Genomic DNA, 15,365 nt, shown 5'->3' with positions numbered 1-15,365 from the left:
TTTATTTTTATTTATTGCTTTTAACCTTTTGATAATAAACGCTGAATCGTTCGCTATAAAGTATTAAATTGATATTCAATAAAATTAGGTATAATAAACCAAAATTATTGATATCATACAAAAATTTAATTCATCACTGTGAAATTTACCGTTTATTCATAAGGTATAAATATCTTTAATCAATCAATTCAAAATATTTCAGAAATTCGTCAGGAGTAAAACTAGGTAATATAGCCGAATTTACTTTACCCAAAATAGGGACGTATATTTTTGTTAATATTTGATTGATTAAAGTGGGATAAAAGACCAAAAAGATTTTTATTTTCATTTTACCTTGTTTTTAAAAGATTAATATATAACTATTTTATTTTAAATGTAAGTTTTGTAAAACTAAAATATATAAATATTAATAATATGAAATTTTATTAATATGCATTTTAAATTTAAGTTTGGTGTGAATTTAAAAACAAAAATGTACTTTATTTCATTAAGTTAAAAAAATTGATTTCTAAAATTCGTCGTGAGTTGAAGACTAGGTCGTTGAACCGAAATTGCTTTACCAGAGGGCGGGACGAGAAATTTTGTTATCATTATTATTTTTATCTTATTGATTTAAAGTATGCCAAAAACATTAAAAATCCTAAAGATCTTTGCTTTTAAAACAACGCTTTAAAAATGGAAAAATTTTAAAATTTTGTCGAGGGACGAACTAGGTAAACGTACCGAAAAGATCTCAATCTAAAAAAGAAACAAAATTTAAATTTATTAATTAATTGTTTTATAAGTCAAAGGTCTTATATAAAAAAAAAACAGACCCCATGCGATCGCATGGGGTTTACCCTTGAATACCATGCGATCGCATGGGAAGCAAAAACTGGGCAGATTGATAAAGCCAGTCGACTGGGTTCTGTCTCCACAAAATACACACATACACGAACACCACTCCCAAACTCTCCCGAAAATCATCATTTTTCAACCAAATTTAATGAAATTTCTTGCTATAATCCGCTATAATCATGCCTTTCTTCAGATGGGGGAGCAAAAAGTAAAAATTTCACCACTAAACTCATAAATTTTCTAATTTTTGTGATAATTATAATTAATTGTCCTAATTTAATTTTGATGATTTCTAGCTTAATTAGAGTTAAATTTTTAGTATATTATGCTTGTATAACTTAGATTGATGCTATTTGTCATAATTTGAAGCTTTAAACTTCAATTTTTTTTAGAAATCTAGGGTTTGTGTTCTTGAGCAATTTGGGGCTTTTTGATATAAACAAGTTATAGCCGATTTTTGTTATGAATTATTGCTAAATTAAGTAGTGTAACATGTTTAGGTTACTAAATGATCAAAACTTTGATCCTAAACATGATTTTTGAGCATCAAAGTGGACTTTTTAAGTCTAAAATTCATGAACTTGATTATTTTGATATAAATGCCATTTGAAACTTGTTTAATTGCTAGTAATGGTTATTTTAACATATTATTTGAGTTGAATGCTTATGAACGTTGTATACATTTTCATATATGCTTATTTGAAAAATTGTAGAATGATAAAAATATGAAAATGTGTATAAGTTTAATCTTGATTAAACATGTTATTGTAATTGTTTTAATTTGTTATTTTGCTAACACTAATGCATATTTGGATGCACAAAATTTTGTGTTTAATGTGTTTTTGAAAGGACCCGTTCATATACATTATAAACGATTCACAATAGTTGATTACATCGCGAGGTATTTGACCTCTATATGATACGTTTTACAAACATTGCATTCGTTTTTAAAAGACAAACTTTCTTTACATCAAAAATTGACGGCATGCATGCCATTTCATATTACATCCAACTATAATTGACTTAATATTAATCTTGATGAACTCAACAACTCGAATGCAACGTCTTTCAAAGTATGTCATGAATGACTCCAAGTAATATCCTTAAAATGAGCTAATGCACAGCGGAAGATTTCTTTAATACCTGAGAATAAACATGCTTTAAAGTGTCAACCAAAAGGTTGGTGAGTTCATTAGTTTATCATAATCAATCATTTCTGTAATAGTAATAGACCACAAGATTTCAGTTTCCATAAATATCCGTACACTCGCAAGTGTATAAAAGTATTCTATAAGTTGTAGGCACCCGGTAACAAGACTTAACGTTCATGTTTTACCCTCTGAAGTACACCAGACCAGGTGTGTTTAAAATAACCTCGAAGTACTAAAGCATCCCATAGTCAGGATGGGGTTTGTCAGGCCCAATAGATCTATCTTTAGGATTCGCGCCTACCGTACATAGACAAGTAGTTTAATGTTACCAAGCTAAGGGTATATTTCTGGTTTAAACCCACATAGAATTAGTTTTAGTACTTGTGCCTATTTCGTAAAACATTTATAAAATAGCGCATGTATCCTCAGCCCAAAAATATATATAAAAAGGGAGCAAATGAAACTCACAATACTGTATTTCGTAGCAATTATGTATATGACGGCACTGAACAAGTGCAGTGTTTGTCTCGGATTCACGAACCTATATTAAGTATATATATTTATATGTTGGTCAATATCTGTCTAACAATTTAGGTCAAGTCGTAGTGTATCACAATCCTAATGCTCGAGACCGACATGCAAAAGTCAACAAAAGTCAACTTAACCCAAAATGACTTCTAAAATTTATACGTGTTTATTATATAACTTAACTATAGTCATTTTATATATTTAAATATATTTATTAGATTTTATAATAATAAAAGTCATTTATTAATAAAAATTTATATTAACGTTTATATATGATAAAATATACTTTTATATATCTTAAGTAGTAAAATTTATAAAGTTCACTTAATATCGTAAAACTATAGTGGTAAGTATTATTAATGTAATTATATTACGCGTGGTGAAAAATATCTTTGTATCCCCTATTTATTTGATAAAATAATATTGATCATAATAATAATAAGTAAAAGTTGTATTATTTTGTAATAATAATTATTATTATTCTATAAAAAAATAACAATATTTATATTTACTAAAAATGTTATTATGATAAAATGATAATACTAACATAATAGTAATAATGATATTTTATAATAACAATGATATTTCTATTAAAATAATAACGACGATAGTAATAATAATCATTTTAATAATAATACTAAAATTCAGTTGACTATAACTTCTAATCCGTTCATCGAAACCATTCGATATCTAAATGAAAAGTTCTTAATTTTTCGCTAGCTTTCCAATGACATGCATATCATATACCTTATCTCAGTAGCATATGTATCTAATTCAGGATTCAACAAACCTATCTAAGGACAATATCGAATGTACAAGCATGCATAATCCTATATACTCGAGCACTAGTCAGGGATACACTATTGAAATATAAAAGTTAAGTTATTAGTGCTCACGTATCAATATTGAGATTCAATATTGCAGGAAAGTACGTAGACGAAACAAAAATGATAAACGTTAGGTTGACCTCACGAGCAATACCCTCGATCAATACCCATAACCTCCATAGCTATAACCCATAATTTCCTTAGCTCTATCCCGTTTGAAAACTTATTTTAAAATCGTCTGAATATAACTCCGTCGTAGTATTTTATGTATACTAATAATATCTTGAAATAATACAAAGAAAATATATATGTGTAATTCGATTGAGAGAGTTTAGAGAAATATATTTTCAAGTTTCTATAAAATAATAAAACCTATTGAATTCTATTTATAATAGATTTTTGAATTATTAAAGTATGAATTATTAAAGTGAATTATTAAAGTATGAATTATTAAAGTGAATTATTAAAGTATGAATTATTAAAGTGAATTATTAAAGTATGAATTATTAAAGTGAATTATTAAAGTGAATTATTAAAGTATGAATTATTAAAGTGAATTATTAAAGTATGAATTATTAAAGTGAATTATTAAAGTATGAATTATTAAAGTGAATTATTAAAATGAATTATTAAAGTATGAATTATTAAAATGAATTATTAAAGTATGAATTATTAAAATGAATTATTAAAGTATGAATTATTAAAGTTAAAGTAAAGTAAAAGTAAAGTAAAGGTAAAGTTAAAGTATAGTAAAAGTATAAAACTATGTACGTATAATACGCGTATAAATATATATAATATTAATTTAAATCGTTATATATATTTGATAAAATAAAATATAAATATCGTTATTTTATCATACTAGTTAAGTAATGAGTGGTCAAAAAGAATAGATTTCTTAAATCACAGTGGACCTCATAACATAGGCCCGTAATCATATCATAATGTATTTGATAATTCAATCATTTGATATTATCTCTTAATTCTGTCAATAAATATATCGAAACAAATACGTTCATGTAAAGTATCATATATCTAATACTTTGTTAATGTTTTCAGTTAATATTATATATTATATATACATATCTATATACACATAATTGTTCGTGAATCGTCGAACACGGTCAAAGGATAATTGATTACATGAATGTAGTTCCAAACTTTTTGAGATTCAACACTACAAATTCTGCTTATCGTGTTGGAAACATATAAAGGTTAAGTTTAAATTTGGTCAGAAATTTTCGGGTCGTCACAGTACCTACCCGTTAAAGAAATTTCGTCCCAAAATTTGATCGAGGTCGTCATGGCTAACTATAAAAATGTTTTCATGACGAATATGAGTTGATAAATAGAGTTTTATCATCATTGAGTAATATAGATAAAACAATTTGATTACGCGAAGAGTATAAGTGAAGCTATCGCAAGAGAGTGAAATGAGTAAACGTATATTTATTTTAACCGATGACGTAGTTATGATTGATTTCCAGAATTCATTGGATTTAAAGAAAATCTTTGCAATAAGATTTGGTTCTTCGGCGGTTAAGAAAATCATGACCTTCTTTGATTAAATGCGATAATCTGTCTCGATTTCTCTGTCTGATATTTTACTATAAATCCACCCCCTTCGTTTCTTTATTTCCACAGCTCACACCTTCTAGTCTTTCTCCCCAATTCATACTTTAAAGCATTCGTTAATATGCTTCATCCAGTATTGATTCTTGATATACTCTTAACTTTCATATCTGTCATTCTTCTTTTTCATCTACCACCGGAGGAAGTTATTTTCTTCTATCATTACCTTGGGGTTATTGTGTTTTTCATTCTCCCGTGTCTTTATATTGCTATACGCATTGATATACACGGTTTGTAATTTCGAGGTTGTTATCGGGCTTTATATTCTCCATTATATTTCGGAGCTTCATGCTTTCGTTTTCTCTTCCCAGCCTTAAGTCAAGCGGATAATGGTCCAGAATTCGTAGATATGAATTTTTGGATGAACATAGTTGATGTTCCAAGAAGAAAATCGTAATGGCACGATCTTAATTTGGCAACTTACCAGAATATCTGAAAATATAGAGCTATCAAGATGATATGTTCTTAATATGTTTGGAAATTGGGTAGAATGTAAGAGTCGTGTAAATAGTACATGATGACGGTATGTTCTATGAATCATCACGTTCCATTAGAAACTCAGCATGACTTACTGTAATATAATCACGTTGATCAAGTGTCATTATATTATACTAACTCATGTTTCAGTTCCCAACACTGCTTTAAAAACATTCCTATTTTAAATTCGATTTTTTTTCTTCAGAATTTAGAAACTAACACAGTTTCTTTTTATGTTGTAACGCAGATATTGCAAAGAGATAAAAGATTTCGGATAATAATATTGTGAAAATATCTTCAGGAATATCGAAGATATTTATAATAAAAGATACGATAATTTCTTAGAATTCTTAACATAGATGGATGATGAAGAAGATTTGTCTTTGAAGGTTTAGAATAAGAAGTAAGGTGTTTGCTAACGATTTCAGTAGACACTGAAACATTTGGATCCTTTGAAGGCAGGTTTAGTCTTTGTGATTTGTCCACAGCCTCCTTCATGGTCTGCTCAATCCATTTTCCAGTTTCAAACCTTCTCTTTTTCTCAGCTTTACCACCATACTATTCTTTATCATCAAATTTTTGACTGTTAAAGTCGTTTACAGTTTTTGCTGCTTCATCAGCATTTTGAGAACTAATTCGTAATTCAGGGTGTTTTTCAGAAACTTCACATTCAAAGTATGTAAGTATTGGCGTTAGGCGTTATATGTATACATATAACTGTTAGCGTAGAATCGCTGCGAATTTCAAAATACTGATTACTGATTCCCAGTAGTTGGTATGACAATTATTGTTACAGGATGTAGGTGAGTACATGATGGGGTTTTAATGAATAAGTATAGTGGATTTTCGGAGAGGCTTAAGTCGAAGGTTAATGAAGTTGTTGATAAGTTTACTGCTAATGTGACGAGATATGAAAGGTTCCCCGGTAACCATGATGAAGGGTTTATTCGTATAAACAAATGAAGGTGATTTGCTGGAGCTGTGACAAAACTGTCTATTTTGGAAAGAGATTGAAAAATTATATTTGGTAATAAATATCAAAGGATCTGACATTGATACATGTTAAACTATAACTTTGGTTTCGAGAGCTTTTCAGGTGCATGACAGTGGGTAATGTGTGGTTGCAGTGGCGGAGGGAATATGGGGGCTTGGGGGTGTTTTGCCTACCCCAAGTGAGCCACTTATGTTGAATTAGTAGTATACAATTTGACTTTTTTATTACTTGCCTCCTCTAATAAAAATTCACATACGTACACTTGTTCCCTTTTTCTTCTATTAATATTTGGGCCCAATAAAAATAAAGGGCCATATACTAAATTAAAACTAAAAAATAGCCCAAGTCAACAATTACTCCCAAATGAGCATATCAGTTTCTATTTTATTTCTTGTAAAATAAAAAAATAGCCCTAAATGTGATTGCGACTGACGACGGAAGAAGACAAGAACATTGCTCTGTATTGAATCTTGTGAGTTGAATTTCTATTTTATTTCTTGTAAATTCATTAAATATTTATTGTTTTCTAAGTGTTATTCATATTTAATTAATATATATCTTTCATATAGATAAAGAAATCGAGCTTTAGTATGTCGGTATCTGACTATTGTGTTTATGCAATTATGAATGCTATTATTATTTTCTATTAAGGGTTAATACTATTGATTTTACTATATTGTTTTGATTTGAACATTAATTCTCTTTAAGTTACACAATTACTTACTATGAGTTTATTTAATGATCTTAGGTTAAACATGGGTCAAAAAAGAACAATGTTTGATTTTTTCAAGCCGACAAATGTTGATAATCATCAGTCGCAACAAGAAGTAAATAATATTATGGAAGATATTGCTAGTAACCCACAATCACGTTTGAATGATGATAATATTATGGAAGAATCTCCTAGAGTTGAAATTGAGAAAAATAACACATCCAAGTTAGGGGATTTCAATTTGGATTCATTGGTTCGAGATCCAGGTTTGCGACCTTCTTTCATGGATTATCCAATCAATCAACACGGCGAGATCAGAAGAGCGTATATTAAACATGGGCCTTATCAACTTCATAAGTCAAAGTATGTTCAAAGTTCGTTTGGCTCAAATAGTGGTAATCGAAGCTTTCAACAAGCTTGGTTTAGTAAATTTTGGTGGTTAGAATATTCCGAGGTAACTGATGCTGCATATTGTTTTCCATGTTACTTATTTTATAAGAAGCCTATTGGACGAGCAGGTTCCGATACATTCATCAAGCAAGGGTTCCGAAATTGGAAAAAAGTAAATTGTGGCCAAGATTGTTCTTTTATCAAACACGAAGGTAAAACTCCAGCTTCAGCTCATAATTATTCAGTGAAATGTTATGAAGATTTAAAAAACCAATTAGGTAGTATCGAGAATGTGATAGAGAAACAATCAACTCAAGAGATCATTGATAACAGGCTCCGTGTTAGAACTTCCGTTGAGATAATTAAATGGCTCACAATGCAAGCTTGTGCTCTTAGAGGTCATGATGAGCTACCCGATTCAACAAATCGAGGAAATTTTCTTGAATTAATGAAGTTAATTGCTTCTTATAACAAGGAAGTTGATAAGGTTGTGCTAGAAAATGCTCCTAAAAATGCCACGTATACTTCACCGGATGTGCAAAAAGAAATTTTGCAAATTTTTGCTACAAATGTATAACAAAAGATTCGTGATGAAATTGGGAACGCCAAATTTTGTTTAATAGTTGACGAGTGTCGAGATGAATCTAAAAAAGAACAAATGGCAATTGTTGTGAGATTTGTTGATCAAGATGGGTATATTAAAGAGAGGTTTTTAGACTTGGTTCATGTAAAAGATACAAGTGCATTAACTTTAAAAAATGAAATTTTGGCTTCTTTATCTTTTCATAAGCTTGACGTTCAGGATATTCGAGGACAAGGATATGATGGAGCTAGTAACATGCGCGGAGAATGGAAGGGTTTGCAAGCTTTAATCTTGAAGGAATGCCCGTATGCATATTACATTCATTGTTTTGCTCATCAGTTACAACTAGCTTTAGTTTCGGCATCTAAAGAGGTGGTTGAAGTGCATAAATTTTTTAAGAATATGAACTTTATTATTAATGTCCTTGATTCTTCTTCCAAACGTCACGATCAATTACAAGATGCACAGATTAGTGAACTTGCACATTTGGCCGAAATTGGAGAGCTTGAGAGTGGCAAAGGAGCAAACCAAATTAAAAGTTTACAAAGACCTGGAGATACAAGATGGAGTTCACATTATCGATCGATATGTAGTTTGTTGAAGTTGTATGGTCCCGCCATTGTAGTGCTACGTGAAATTGCTACGAATGGGTCTACTCCATCACAAAAAGGTGATGCTTCTTTTGCTCTTACAGAATTATTGTCATTTGATTTTGTTTTTATTATGCATTTGATGAAGAAGATAATGAAAAGAACTGATAAGCTTTGTCAAGCTTTTCAACGTAAGTCTCAGGATATAGTTAATGCTTTGAGTTTGATTTCCACCACTAAGATGTTGATTCAAAAACTGAGGGATCAGAGTTGGCAGTCACTTTTGAATAAAGTTGTTGGTTTTTGTGAGTCGAATAGCATTCGAGTTCCTAAAATGACAAAAACATACAAAGACATAGTTCGATCTCGTTCAAAAAAAGATGATGTAACTGTTGAACATCATTATCGAGTTGATGTGTTCATTGCTGCTGTTGATAGTCAATTGCAAGAGTTGAACTCTAGATTCAGTGAGTCCGTAACAGAACTTCTTCAACTCAGTGTTGCTTTGGACCCGAGAAAATCTTTCAACAAAAATGATATTTACAAATTAGTAAAAACCTTCTATCCTTTAGACTTTACGGAGCAAGAAATTATTCAGCTAAAACATGAATTGCAACATTATGAGCTAGATGTTCCTAATCATCCTGAGTTAAAAAAGGTTCAAACGATTGCTGAGTTATGTAGAGGGCTACAAGAAACTAATAGATCAGAAGTGTATCCTTTGCTTGATAGATTGATTCGTCTTATATTAACTCTTCCAGTATCAACCGCGACAAGTGAAAGAGCTTTCTCATCAATGAAAATTGTTAAAACAAGACTTCGTAGCAGCATGAGTGATGATTTTCTTAAACATTGTCTGATTCTTTACATTGAAAGGGATATTGCAGAAACATTTTCTATAGACGAGATAATAGATGATTTCTCTTTCAATAAACCTAGACGTGTTCGACTTCAAATGCCCAAGGTATTTTAAAATAATTTACTTTTAGTTTTTGATTTATAAATATTTAACTTATGCAATAGTTTTAACCAAATTATTACTCATAGGTTACTCAATGAGACGACATATAGACGTGGGAGAAATTAATCTATTTTCTTGAAGATTAGCTTTGGAAAAAACTGATTGGTGAAGTATTACATAACTCGTATGTATATTATTTCATATTATTTCGCTTTAGTTATTTAATATTAATAAACTGTTACGATGTGCGTATAAAATATTTCTTATTGAAATTTAATTATCGGTCGCCTCCCTTATTCTCAAATCCTGGCTTCGCCTCTGTGTGGTTGGATAATCATCTCGCATGTCTTTAGGAATTTTGAAGTGTTTGAACACATATTGCAATTGTTAATATACATATGATGTTCTAAAATTTTGAATGATACAAATATTTTTGTGAGTTCCATGAATAGAAATGAGGTTCTAGGACAGTTTTGAAGTCAAAGTATAGTTTTGAAAGATGTAGGAATCTAAGAGTGATGATTTCGGTTATATCTTGAATCGAATTCTGAGATTTTAAAATCAGAATATGTAATTAGATTTTGAATGAGTATGGTTGTTTTGATTTCTATAAAAGAATGTATATTGTTGTGAAAGTAGGGAGTATAATGGATGACTTGCTGAATCAGATTCGAAGAATGTAACATATTAATTGTGAATTTATATATCTCTCGGGTATACCTACCCGTTAAAAAAAATTCACAATTAATATTTTGTACAAAAGAATTTTATTACAGTCTTTATGGAAATATATATGTGTATATTTCTTCAGATGTAATATAGATTTAATGAGTTAATATTAAATTAAACTCATTTGATTTATGGTTAAGGCTAGGATAGATAATTTCTAAACTTTAGAAATTACATAATCGCCGTAGAATGTTTCCCCAATGAAGTTATGAATCAATACTTAATCGTTGTGGTATTCCTTGGTATCTACATGGCGTATGACGTCGATGCTCGTGGGACAGATTGTGAAGTTGAGGTTTGCGATGCAGTTGTTGTTGGTGGTGGTAATGGTACTGTTGATGTTGTTGATGGTGGTACTGGTTATGCTGTGTAGTGACCCGAACTTTTCCATGTTTATATATATTAATTGAGATTGATATTTACATGATTAAATGTTTCCAACATGTTAAGCAATCAAACTTGTTAAGACTTGATTAATTGAAATATGTTTCATATAGACAATTGACCACCCAAGTTGACCGGTGATTCACGAACGTTAAAACTTGTAAAAACTATACGATGACATATATATGGTTATATATATAGTTAACATGTTTTTATTATAAGTATGTATCTCATTAGGTATTTTAACAATGAGTTATATACATAAAAATGAGACTATTAATTTAAGAAACTCGAAAACGATATATATAACAATTATCGTTATAACAACGTCTTACTAGGTACATATGAATCATATTAAGATATTGATACACTTGGTTAATTATGTTAAATGATAAGTAAATATATTATTAAGTGTATTAACAATGAAATACATATGTAAAAATAAGACTACTAACTTAATGATTTTGAAACGAGACATATATGTAACGATTATCGTTGTAACGACATTTAACTGTATATACATCATACTAAGATATATTATATATCATAATATCATGATAATATAATAATTTAACATCTCATTTGTTATAATAAACAATGGGTTAACAACATTCAACAAGATCGTTAACCTAAAGGTTTCAAAACAACATTTACATGTAACGACTAACGATGACTTAACGACTCAGTTAAAATGTATATACATGTAGTCTTTTAATATGTATTCATACACTTTTGAAAGACTTCAAGACACTTATCAAAATACTTCTACTTAACAAAAATGCTTACAATTACATCCTCGTTCAGTTTCATCAACAATTCTACTCGTATGCACTCGTATTCATACTCGTACAATACACAGCTTTTAGATGTATGTACTATTGGTATATACACTCCAATGATCAGCTCTTAGCAGCCCATGTGAGTCACCTAACACATGTGGGAACCATCATTTGGCAACTAGCATGAAATATCTCATAAAATTACAAAAATATGAGTAATCATTCATGACTTATTTACATGAAAACAAAATTACATATCCTTTATATCTAATCCATACACCAACGACCAAAAACACCTACAAACACTTTCATTCTTCAATTTACTTCATCTAATTGATCTCTCTCAAGTTCTATCTTCAAGTTCTAAGTGTTCTTCATATATTTTACAAGTTCTAGTTACATAAAATCAAGAATACTTTCAAGTTTGCTGGCTCACTTCCAATCTTGTAAGGTGATCATCCAACCTCAAGAAATCTTTGTTTCTTACAGTAGGTTATCATTCTAATACAAGGTAATAATCATATTCAAACTTTGGTTCAATTTCTATAACTATAACAATCTTATTTCAAGTGATGATCTTACTTGAACTTGTTTTCGTGTCATGATTCTGCTTCAAGAACTTCGAGCCATCCAAGGATCCATTGAAGCTAGATCCATTTTTCTCTTTTCCAGTAGGTTTATCCAAGGAAATTAAGGTAGTAATGATGTTCATAACATCATTCGATTCATACATATAAAGCTATCTTATTCGAAGGTTTAAACTTGTAATCACTAGAACATAGTTTAGTTAATTCTAAACTTGTTCGCAAACAAAAGTTAATCCTTCTAACTTGACTTTTAAAATCAACTAAACACATGTTCTATATCTATATGATATGCTAACTTAATGATTTAAAACCTGGAAACACGAAAAACACCGTAAAACCGGATTTACGCCGTCGTAGTAACACCGCGGGCTGTTTTGGGTTAGTTAATTAAAAACTATGATAAACTTTGATTTAAAAGTTGTTATTCTGAGAAAATGATTTTTATTATGAACATGAAACTATATCCAAAAATTATGGTTAAACTCAAAGTGGAAGTATGTTTTCTAAAATGGTCATCTAGACGTCGTTCTTTCGACTGAAATGACTACCTTTACAAAAACGACTTGTAACTTATTTTTCCGACTATAAAACTATACTTTTTCTGTTTAGATTCATAAAATAGAGTTCAATATGAAACCATAGCAATTTGATTCACTCAAAACGGATTTAAAATGAAGAAGTTATGGGTAAAACAAGATTGGATAATTTTTCTCATTTTAGCTACGTGAAAATTGGTAACAAATCTATTCCAACCATAACTTAATCAACTTGTATTGTATATTATGTAATCTTGAGATACCATAGACACGTATACAATGTTTCGACCTATCATGTCGACACATCTATATATATTTCGGAACAACCATAGACACTCTATATGTGAATGTTGGAGTTAGCTATACAGGGTTGAGGTTGATTCCAAAATATATATAGTTTGAGTTGTGATCAATACTGAGATACGTATACACTGGGTCGTGGATTGATTCAAGATAATATTTATCGATTTATTTCTGTACATCTAATTGTGGACAACTAGTTATAGGTTACTAACGAGGACAGCTGACTTAATAAACTTAAAACATCAAAATATATTAAAAGTGTTGTAAATATATTTTGAACATACTTTGATATATATGTATATATTGTTATAGGTTCGTGAATCAACCAGTGGCCAAGTCTTACTTCCTGACGAAGTAAAAATCTGTGAAAGTGAGTTATAGTCCCACTTTTAAAATCTAATATTTTTGGGATGAGAATACATGCAGGTTTTATAAATGATTTACAAAATAGACACAAGTACGTAAAACTACATTCTATGGTTGAATTATCGAAATCGAATATGCCCCTTTTATTTAAGTCTGGTAATCTAAGAATTAGGGAACAGACACCCTAATTGACGCGAATCCTAAAGATAGATCTATCGGGCCCAACAAGCCCCATCCAAAGTACCGGATGCTTTAGTACTTCGAAATTTATATCATATCCGAAGGGTGTCCCGGAATGATGGGGATATTCTTATATATGCATCTTGTTAATGTCGGTTACCAGGTGTTCACCATATGAATGACTTTTATCTCTATGTATGGGATGTGTATTGAAATATGAAATCTTGTGGTCTATTATTATGATTTGATATATATAGGTTAAACCTATAACTCACCAACATTTTTGTTGACGTTTTAAAGCATGTTTATTCTCAGGTGAATATTAAGAGCTTCCGCTGTCGCATACTTAAATAAGGACGAGATTTGGAGTCCATGCTTGTATGATATTGTGTAAAAACTGCATTCAAGAAACTTATTTTGTTGTAACATATTTGTATTGTAAACCATTATGTAATGGTCGTGTGTAAACAGGATATTTTAGATTATCATTAGTTGATAATCTACGTAAAGCTTTTTAAACCTTTATTGATGAAATAAAGGTTATGGTTTGTCTTAAAATGAATGCAGTCTTTGAAAAACGTCTCATATAGAGGTCAAAACCTCGCAACGAAATCAATTAATATGGAACGTTTTTAATCAATAAGAACGGGACATTTCAGTTGGTATCCGAGCGTTGGTCTTAGAGAACCAGAAAATTTGCATTAGTGTGTCTTATCGAGTTTGTTAGGATGCATTAGTGAGTCTGGACTTCGACCGTGTTTTCTTTAAAAATGATTGCTTAACATTTTTGTTGGAAACTATATATTTTTAACATATGAATATTATGTGATATATTAATCTCTTAACGTGTTTGATATTATGTGATAGATGTCTACCTCTAGAACAAGTCCCATTGACTCACCTAATAATAATGAAGAGTCAAATGTAAATTGGAATGATTTGTGGACTGATTCACAAGTTCCCGAAGAGGAACCGGAAGAAGAGTCGGAACCGGAAGAAGAATCGGAACCGGAAGAAGAATCGGAACCGGATGAAGAAATAGAACCGGTGGGAAAAATAATAAAACGGTTAAGTAAAAGAAAATCCTCAACCAACCGACCAAAGTTAATTATGGTCAATGGTGTTTCCGCCAAGGAAGCAAAATATTGGGAGGATTACCAATTCTCCGATGAATCGGATTCCGACGAGAATTCCGATGATGTTATAGAAATTACCCCAACTGAATTTAAAAAGGCAAAAGAAAATAATAAGGGAAAGGGCATAAAAATAGAGAAATCTAATTCCAACCCCGATGAACTTTATATGTATCGTCAACCCCCGAGGTCCTTAAGTTGTAACAATGACCCGGGAACCTCTAAACCACCAGGTTTTTCTAAACCAATGTGGACAACGACGGCTCGTATTAGGAGAACATCATATATCCCTAGAAACTTGGCAAAACGAACCAAAACCGAAGAAGAAGAAACGAGCGAGTCGGAATAAGATAGTTGTATTTGTGTGGTGTAATATATGTAATATAGTGTTCTTATGCTTTATGATATATGGAAAAATTGCTTGTATTAATAAGTATTTTTTTTATGAATCTAACTCTTGTCTATTTTACAGTTTAAAAACACAAAATGGATAGACAACCCAATATTTTAAGAGACCTACCCGGAGACATGATTGATGAAATCTTGTCTAGAGTCGGCCAGAATTCTTCGGCACAACTATTTAAGGCGAGATCAGTTTGTAAGACATTCGAAGAACGTTCCAAGAATGTCTTGGTTTATAAGAGACTTTCGTTTGAAAGATGGGGGATATCACATTGGGAAACCCA

The 15,365-nt window shown here is 30.4% G+C and overlaps 2 protein-coding genes across 2 annotated transcripts; both read left to right on the top strand.

Moving 5' to 3' along the window:
- Positions 1-7,201: 7,201 nt before the first annotated feature.
- LOC139842765 (uncharacterized) lies at positions 7,202-8,125 on the top strand. Its single transcript, XM_071832871.1, has one exon. It carries the CDS (start codon positions 7,202-7,204, stop codon positions 8,123-8,125), a length of 924 nt encoding a protein of 307 aa, XP_071688972.1.
- Positions 8,126-8,206: 81 nt separating this feature from the next.
- LOC139842764 (uncharacterized) lies at positions 8,207-9,694 on the top strand. Its single transcript, XM_071832870.1, has one exon. The coding sequence runs from the start codon at positions 8,207-8,209 to the stop codon at positions 9,692-9,694; it is 1,488 nt and encodes a 495-aa protein (XP_071688971.1).
- The last annotated feature ends 5,671 nt before the right edge of the window (positions 9,695-15,365 follow it).

This window comes from Rutidosis leptorrhynchoides, chromosome 4 (assembly GCF_046630445.1).
Source record: "Rutidosis leptorrhynchoides isolate AG116_Rl617_1_P2 chromosome 4, CSIRO_AGI_Rlap_v1, whole genome shotgun sequence".
Lineage (NCBI taxonomy): Eukaryota > Viridiplantae > Streptophyta > Magnoliopsida > Asterales > Asteraceae > Rutidosis > Rutidosis leptorrhynchoides.
Note: the sequence above shows the minus strand (reverse complement) of the source record. Positions and strands in the feature narration are given on the sequence as shown.

What these genes read in the sequence shown, in the direction of transcription:
- LOC139842765 (XM_071832871.1), top strand. Translation starts at nt 7,202, where the DNA reads ATGGGTCAAAAAAGAACAATGTTTGATTTTTTCAAGCCGACAAATGTT.
- LOC139842764 (XM_071832870.1), top strand. Translation starts at nt 8,207, where the DNA reads ATGGCAATTGTTGTGAGATTTGTTGATCAAGATGGGTATATTAAAGAG.